A 9,071-nucleotide genomic window follows, 5' to 3' on the forward strand; every position below is an offset into this window, starting at 1 on the left:
TGATACGAACAAGAAAGCAAAAATAACAAGAACATACATAAAAAGATAGAATTTAGTAAAAAACTAATTTGAGATTGAAAGAATACTTGAAATCTATCTCAAATACCCATTCAAATAAAATTTAATAACCCTAGACCCCATAAAAGTCACCTTAATAGGTTTGCAAGGAATTCATCCTTACACTCATTCAAAGATTTCAACATTTATCAATCAAAATAAGCTCACTCTAAAATGAGAGCTTAATTATTGGCCAAATAACCGTTCCATTATGAAAATAGTCTCCAATTAGAATTCAAAGTGCTCGATGGCTATTTAAATTGTATCATACTCTAACCACCCTAGCCCATTCAAAGAGAATTACAAAGCTCTCCTTTTTTCGTTCATTCTCCTCCTTAGAGCATCAATATGGGCTTGGCCCATTGGGCCAGCCCAGCCCAACCTAGCCCAGCCCGTGATTTAACAAGGTTGGGCTAGAATTTTTGGAGCCCATTTGAAAATGAGGCTTTTAAGCTCGACCCGAGTAAGCCCGTGGCCTGTGAAGCTTGACTGAGTCTGGGCTGGGCAAGCCCGTGGGCTTAAAAAAATATTTATTTAAAATATATAAAAATAAAAAGAATACTGCCTCTAGAGATGGAAAGTCAGAATTGGATCTTTACTTAGAGGAACCAAAATTTGATCTTAAGAAGTTTCAAGAGATAGATGTTGTCATGTATCGGAAGGACCATTCTAGAAAATATCTCGATCTTTCAGTGATGACGCGTGATGTACTTAATATTCGTATTACCATTGTAGTATCAGAATCAACATTTAGCATTTGTGACGTGTTCTTACAAACTATAGAAGTTGCATTTATTATGAAATCTCCAAACATTTGTTACTACTTGAAATTGGCTGCACAACTTTTTTTCAAACTCAAACTGGTAATTTTTTATGTGAATTTGAATATTATTAGTTTTTAAAATTTAATTAATTCTTAAGATTTAACTAATTAATATTACATATGAATTGTAGATGTAGATGAAAGTGAAGATGTTAAGATAACCTTGTCACAAGCGGATTCAAATGTATTTGATAAAGATGATGTGTTGGATATCTCATAACCGTCATGGACGTTCTCTTGAATATTTTATTTTGAGTTTTGAGTTTTAGTTAATGAAATATAGTCTTGTCTTTTACTTTTTGTTAGTGTTTATTGTGATATATTGGAACAATATAAAAAGTTATTAAGTTTTGCAAAAATTTTGCAATAAGATATTTTTTAACTTTTGAATAATTATCTTTTTATAGGTCAAAACTTAAAGAAAAAATATAAAATTATATTTTTAAAAATGATGGGCTTGGCCGTGGGTGTCCGCGGCCCACATAAGGTTGGGGTGGGCTGGCCATTATAAGACCCATCAAAATGGTGGGTTAGCCCAACCCAGCCCGTCAATTACTAAAGCCCACGACCAACTATAAATGATGTTTGGATATAATTATTTATGAATAATAATGTAAGGATTATTATGTGATGACTAATAATACTTATACTATTATGCAGATATTATAACAATACTTTTGTCTTTAAACACTTTTATTTGTTTGTTGCTACTATATATATATATATATATATATATATATATATATATATATATTTGTGAAGAACTTATGCATATATCAACAATGAGCAGTTTAATATTATCAATCAAATGTTGGATTACCATTCGTATGATAATTATTTTTGTACAACCAACCAAATAACATACCGTATTATTTGAATTGAGTTTTAATGGTAAAATTATCTTTGTTTATGCTGCCAACGGAACCTCGTAAACACACGTTCCGTCCAAGTTGTAACATGTTGAGAACCAGTCTAAAGCCAGCCACCAATTACCTGGTCTTTACCCTCTCCTTTCCTCTTCCATTCAAGTCCTTTACCATTTTGTACACGCCTTTGACCATGAAATATATACAACCCCCTCCCCTCCCCCTCCCCCCCCTCTTTTTTTTTTCCTTCCCTTTATTCCTTTTTGACAGCTCTCATCCTTTTTTTTTTTTTTTTTTTTTTTTAAATTTCTCCCAAACAGTACAGCTTCAGACCTTGAACCTCATATAAACCTTTCCTCAAGTAAACTTCACACACCCTTTTCTTATTTATCTCATTCCAAATATACACACATACACAGAAAAGCTCTTTCCTTTACTCTGTTCATTCCAAAACCTGTTATTTTTCTTCCTGTTCAGCTATATATGTTGAAGAAAATGGTGCAGTACCAAAGATATCAGCAGTGGAAGAAAGGGGATGAGCTTGTTGTTTGTTTAGACGAGGAGTCAGTTTTTGAAAACACTAATCACACCAAAAGATCAAGACTCAAGCTTTTGTTTCTCCTCTTGCTATCTTTCATCTCTTTTAGCTTTTTTTTAGCTCCTCATTTCTTCACTTCTTCCTCTACTTTTTCTCTATGTAAGTTTTTCTCTTTTTCTTCTTTGTTCTTGTTGTTTGCTTTATGCTTTCTTCTGTTTAAACTCTTTTCTCTTTCTGATTGTTCTGTTTTTTGGGTCTTTGCAGATTCATTTGGTTTTGAGGATGAAGGGCTTGTTTCTACATCAGATGTATATGCTTCTGTTTGTTCCTCTGTCTCTAATGGTTAGTTGCTTCCTCTTTATCTTTATCTTCCTTTTTCTTCATGTATTTGTTATAACAATAGGGTGCTTTCTCCAGATTCCCATTTCTCATTATTTATTGCTTGAATATTTTGAGATTTTTCATTTTGTTTTTCTATCAAATTATTTTTGGGGTTTTACCTTATTATCACCATAAATGGTTATGGGCAATGGCCCTTTGGTTGGTTATGAAGATGAAAGCAAGTGTTTTTTTTTTTTTTTTTTTTTTTTTTGCTTTTATAGCGTCTATAAGTTTGCTTTTGGTAATAAAAAAAATGTATACTTTTGGTGTGTTTGTAGTGTAATCTCATTCTACTTTGAACATAAACATGTTTTAAGGCTTTTCTTGTGCTATTAAATACTTTTGGTATGATGTTAATCCAACAGTTAGAGCATTATATTAACCTTAGTGCTTCCTTTTTAGTTTCACCAGCTTCTCTTTTTCAATTGTTGAGAGATTTTTCTTATCAAAATGCAGGGTCAATTTGTTGTGATAGAAGTAGCATTCGGTCAGATATCTGTGTAATGAAAGGAGATGTAAGAACAAATTCTGCTTCCTCCACAATTACCCTTTACAGAAACAATGGTTATGGCAGCCAAGTATTTGGGGCCTCTGGTGACAATGATGAGATATTCCAACACGAAAAGATTAGGCCGTATACTCGAAAATGGGAAAAAAGTGTAATGGACACTATCGATGAATTAGACCTTGTTTTGAAGGGAGAGAATAATGGTATTCATCAGAAGTGTGATGTCCAACATGATGTACCTGCTGTGTTCTTTTCCACTGGAGGTTACACGGGTAATCTTTACCACGAATTCAATGATGGGATTTTGCCTCTTTACATCACTTCTCAGCATTTCAACAAGAAAGTTGTATTTGTAATCCTTGAGTATCATGATTGGTGGATTTCAAAGTACGAGAACATACTGCCTCACCTCACTGAATATCCTATTATCGACTTTAGTGGAGATAATAGGACTCACTGTTTCCCTGAAGCCATAGTTGGTTTAAAAATACATGATGAGCTAACTATCGATCCTTCATTGATGAGAGGCAATGGGAGTATTAGAGATTTCCGAGACATGCTAGACCGAGCTTATTTGCCTCGAATTAGAGGGTTGATCCAAAAAGAGGAACCAGATAGACTTGCTTTGTCACCGTCAGCTAAGACAAAGATAGAGATGACTGAAGAAAAGCTGGATTCAAAGAAACCTAAAGTGGTCATAATAGCCAGAAATGATTCAAGAGCAATACTGAATGAAGATTCATTAGTTAAAATGGCACAAGATATTGGGTTCCAAGTGGAAGTTTTGTGGCCTCAACGAACGACTGAGCTTGCAAGGATCTATCGAGCTCTTAATTCCAGCGATGTTATGATTGGAGTTCATGGTGCTGCTATGACTCATTTCCTCTTCATGCGGCCTGAATCCGTTTTCATCCAAATCGTTCCACTGGGAACAGATTGGGCAGCAGACACTTATTATGGACAACCAGCAGTGAAATTAGGTCTCAAGTACATTGGCTACAAAATCCTTCCACAAGAGAGCTCTTTGTACAATGAGTACAAGAAAACTGATCCTGTTCTAACGGACCCGGACAGTGTGAACAACAGAGGATGGGAATTCACAAAAAAGATCTACCTTGATCGTCAAAATGTGAGATTGAACCTTCGGAGGTTCCATAAGAGATTGCTTCGTGCCTATTATTATTCTGTTGCAAAGAAGAATGGGCGTCGCCATCATCAAAATCAGTAATTCTTTTCCATCTTTGTGTTTGTCAGACGTGATTAATCTCAGTAGTTATAGTTCTTAGAGTTGTACACCAATATTTACAAGAAAAAAGAAAAGGAAGTTTTTTGTAAAGATTGCTAGCAACTGTGTTTGTAAATCAAGTAGGAAAAAAATATTTGATCTTTGGTAAATACTACATTCACTTCAAAGAAAAAAATTGTCTTGCTTCTGAAATTTATACATATTTGTTTGTTATGCTATTTATTTGTCAATGTGGACGTCCCATGTTATACACACCACCCAAATCCAATAGTCCATGCCTTTGGTGGTTACTTGTTGATTTGCTCTTTCTAAAATTAGCTTGAACGTAAAAAGTTTCTCCTCAGTCAACACTTTGTTCTGTTGGATTTGAGCATAGAAAGAAGATAGAGACCATTTTCTTTTAATATCTTGTGTACACTTTCTTAGTTTGCAGACATGGCTATTGTACTGTTTCTTGAACTAAATGTATAGTATCAGATTGAAGTGATGAGAATGTAGACAAACATATGTGCCTAGGTTGTTGTACACTACTGCACATGAACATGGATCTTCATATATCTGAAAGCATCAATTATCTCAATTAGCAAAAGAGACCACTGATATACTTTATTAACACATTCTTTGGTTAGCAATATGTATCCATATTCCTTCTTTTATAAAATGCCATAACCATAAAGGCGCATGATTTGAAATTTATATCCATAAACCTACAATTTTGCTGCTGGTTTGTGAAATTTTTCCCAATGGTACGTGATGTTTCAGTAGGAACTGATAAATCTTGGCATGCAGTTGTATGCTTGACAGTTTCCAGGCTCAAAATTTTCTTCATCTCCATTCTCCAAAGTACAATATGTTAGTTTATTTTTGTTAAATATTCTTCCTTCTCTTTGGCGTCTGTGCCGTTGTTCTTTCGTTAAACAGATATTATGGATTTACAAGTATACAATAGGCAAGTAAACTTCCATATGCGGTCTGTAAAAGAAGTATATAGAACTGTGCTCTTTCTAACTGCTTAAGTTTTTAGATGGTCGCACACTTGAACAATTCCAACAATATATCAGCTAGCTGTCATGGTATGCATCAATGAAATATTTCTATTTGACAAACTTTATTTTTTTCCCGCTTTTGTAGCTACTTTATGATTAATGTAGTTGGCACAACATCCCACTGAACTATATGCAAACTGCCCCAAAAGTCTACTTAAATGAGTTGTAAACAATTGCTCAGACCAGAAGCTGGAATCTAAATTAAAAGGCTCAGCTTCTGCTGTAGAAAATTCTGCCAAAGCATTTAAAAATATGCAAATGCAAAGTGCAGAGCGAGAGCATCTCATGTTCCCCTCACTGGCTTTTATGAGTTTGTATTTAAGGTACCTAGCTTTTGAAATGCTGTATGGCAACTTTAATTAAAGTTGCAGTTAAAGATTCTTCTCTCATCATTAATAAAGTTTCTGCATTAAAAAAATACCTTTGTTAATTATGACAGAAGGATCTTTAGCTGGCAGTTGGCACAGCACTTCCGACCTTTGGTTCCAGAAATTCTCGTGCAGTTAAAATACTTAATACAATTGCTAGACAAAAAAAAAAAAAAAATACTCCAGTTAATACAATTCTGCCCCATTAAGTACACATTTTTTTCTCTTTTAGTCTTGGTAGACTTGTAAACCTTTGATCAAAAGTCAAAAGAGGAAGGCAAAAAAATGATAGCAGTAGGTGATTGATGATTTTACAAATTTCTCTTTCTTGGAATTATACTGGATTTATGACAAATACACTTCTATTACTTTTGGTTTTTTATGGTACAGGAAATACTTTATTTTTCTCTTTTTTCCACGGTGAGTGGACACTTGAAATAGGAAGAATGTAAAAAGGAGTTTGGTCAAAATTAATTCGTTTGACTCTTGAAATTTACGAGCTATCACATAAATTGGGGTGGAGTGAGTACAAGATACTAATTCTACTAGTGAGTTACCATTGTCAAAAAGCTAGCAAGATGTTATCGTCTTTTTTTCATTTTTGAAAAATTCAGAATATGCATTAATCAAACCATATAGAGCGGAAGCATGATGAAGCCTAATTGACAATCCACACGGAAGTTGTCAAACTACGACACCTCACTAATTAGTGATATACAAAACTTATGGCTAAAAGTAATAAAACGCCTACTTATATAACTAAAAGATACATTAGTCAAACAATGCTTAAGAGATAGCACATCTTCACAAATAGTATTCGCCCCTCATGAAGGACCTATGCTTTCATTTAGTATTTGAATCATTGTTGAGGAATCTAACAAGATACTTAAATTCTTCCGACCATACTTCACAACTACTTGAATTGTTTTCTTTATCGCCAATGCTTTAGCTATTACCGTTTTTCCAACAAAATAGATAGACTACCATATGCATGAGCCATGAAGTAAGTCACCATTAGCCTTCAAGGTTACCATTCCAATACTTGCTTTGCGAGTTTTGTCTTTAATTCTTGCTTATTTTTATTTTGTGATCCAATAATATCTTCATAACCTAGAAAAAGCTCCAAATAACTACATAAGAAAACAACAATAGTCTGAGCATGCAAGCTCCAGAACTACCTGCCTCAAGTTCATCTAATTCCTTCATCCTACATCAATTGGATTCTGGCAAACACAACCTATATAGGATAGTAATTCAACTTCCTTATGTAAGCTCCCAATTTAGTTGACAAACTTGCTCTAAAGTAGACCTCCTGCACTATCAATCGAATTATAATCTCTGCTGGCCTCATTTGCTTTTGGAATATTCTATTGTTCCTTTCTTGCCACGTACAGTACATTGTTGCTGCCAATGTAATACGATAGACGCTAGCACCTGCACTTCTTCCTTTGCACGTATTGATAGCCCACTGGATTTCGTCATTCCATACCATGCTGGTTTTGTTAATGTTTTGCCATATCAATATCTTCTTCCAAATGCCACCAGTTATCTCACATGCAAAGAAGAGGCGTTGAGTGGTTTCCTATTTTTTTTTTATTACAAAAGGGGCATAGAAGATCAATGGTAATGCCCCATTGAGCAATTCTGTCTTTTGTAGCCAACCTTCCATATATAGCTAGCTAGTCTCAAAATGAATAGCCATTTAGGAGCTCCCTGATTATTGCATATAATATTCCTCCATGACACTTTAGGGAATTTCCCTAGTATTCTGTGGTACACCTCTCTAACCGAGTATTTGTTCAATTATTGGATATTGTTTACCCTAAAATTGAGTAACAATTAAACTTGTAATGTGATTTTAAGGATACATGATTTAATAGCAATTGATTAATTTTGAGATAAGTGATGGAATTGACAAGAATATAAAACAAACCGATGTTTGGACAATGGCCTCGAGCTGATGAACCCTCGAGAGTAGTAAAGTAAGAACAATTAAAGAACAATAAATTGATGAACAATAGAGAAATATTATATTGATTTGATCTGTATGAATGTAAGGTGTTTGCAAATGATGGGGACCCCTATTTATATACTAGAGGAAACCTAATTGTGGTACAATTCTATTTACGGAAGTAAATCCCACGATTGATACTAATAACCGCCCTTGATTTGATCTGTTCCGAGATTTTCGCCGTGATCTTCGACCGGTTACGGATATTTCACATTTCTGTTATTGCGTTCCGCTCGAAGCTGATCAAATCTGGTCTCGATCGTCGGGGACCTTGATCTTCGAATTCGATACCTTATCTTCGTGCTCAGGCCTGACCCATTACGAGGCTGACCTTCTATGCAGTTCTCTGATCTCGGAATAATGGAAATATCGGGCGAGCCCGATTTTACTCGTATACAGATAGTCCCCTCGTTTCTTAGAGTGTAATGAGAAGAAACGAACTGAGTCTTTGATTTTGTACATTGACCAATTACGACGTCACCCTCGTAACGTAAGCGGCGAAGGCGACTGAAGCGTCGCGTCTGCACAGTTCCCAAGACCATTAATTAGTGCCAGTTAATGGTCGGCCACTAGTGTTTTCAAACCGTCATAGCAATATTATAAATAGATCCTTTTCATAATTTTCTCAAACTTTATTTTCAAAACTTTTCTTAATCTTCAAAGCTCTCCTTCTTTCAAGTTCCTCAATTCTGCAACTTACATACATCCCGTTTGCCGATCCTCTCCTAAAACAACAAAATCCATCTTCTTCTTTTTTCTGAACTCACATAGAAATGGCGAAAACATCTAAAACCGTTCCCTAAAAGGAAAAAGCTTTTTCATTGCGGCCGACCGGCGATAAAACTCCGGTGGCGCCACACATCGAGGAGTGCGTTCTGAGGTCGTGCATTCTTTCCTCCGACTTCAAAGTCAAGAAACCCTCTTCGGCCCCTGGCCGATGTGAGCCCATGTCAAGATATATATGCTCGATAACTGAAGATGATCTCGAACATGTGAAAAAAGATTGCCACTAAGAAAATAAAGAGGTGGTGATTCCTACCCTTGAAGAGGACATCACCACCTACGTAGAAGGGTTCTTAAGTGTTTACACTTACCCCTTTATGCTGGGTCCCGTTGATACGGTTATTCTCGACTTCTGCCGCCAATACCGAATAACTCTTGGCCAGATGCACCCTTCATTTTGGCGCATTGTTATCTTGCTCCGATTCTTCGTTAGCAAGGTCGAAG

General features: G+C 35.4%; 1 protein-coding gene across 1 annotated transcript; it reads left to right on the forward strand.

Moving 5' to 3' along the window:
• The first annotated feature begins 2,113 nt into the window (after positions 1-2,113).
• Positions 2,114-4,599, forward strand: LOC104231573 (xylan glycosyltransferase MUCI21). Its single transcript, XM_009784585.2, has 3 exons — positions 2,114-2,443; positions 2,549-2,626; positions 3,122-4,599. The coding sequence occupies exons 1-3, from the start codon at positions 2,230-2,232 to the stop codon at positions 4,399-4,401; spliced, it is 1,572 nt and encodes a 523-aa protein (XP_009782887.1). The 5' UTR covers positions 2,114-2,229; the 3' UTR covers positions 4,402-4,599.
• The last annotated feature ends 4,472 nt before the right edge of the window (positions 4,600-9,071 follow it).

Source organism: Nicotiana sylvestris, chromosome 12 (assembly GCF_000393655.2).
Source record: "Nicotiana sylvestris chromosome 12, ASM39365v2, whole genome shotgun sequence".
NCBI lineage: Eukaryota > Viridiplantae > Streptophyta > Magnoliopsida > Solanales > Solanaceae > Nicotiana > Nicotiana sylvestris.

Bases quoted from the DNA above. Each gene is read 5' to 3' on its own strand.
- LOC104231573 (XM_009784585.2), top strand. From the start codon at position 2,230: ATGTTGAAGAAAATGGTGCAGTACCAAAGATATCAGCAGTGGAAGAAA. The intron at 2,444-2,548 runs GTAAGTTTTTCT...GGGTCTTTGCAG, and splicing joins TTCCTCTACTTTTTCTCTAT to ATTCATTTGGTTTTGAGGAT. The intron at 2,627-3,121 runs GTTAGTTGCTTC...ATCAAAATGCAG, and splicing joins TTGTTCCTCTGTCTCTAATG to GGTCAATTTGTTGTGATAGA.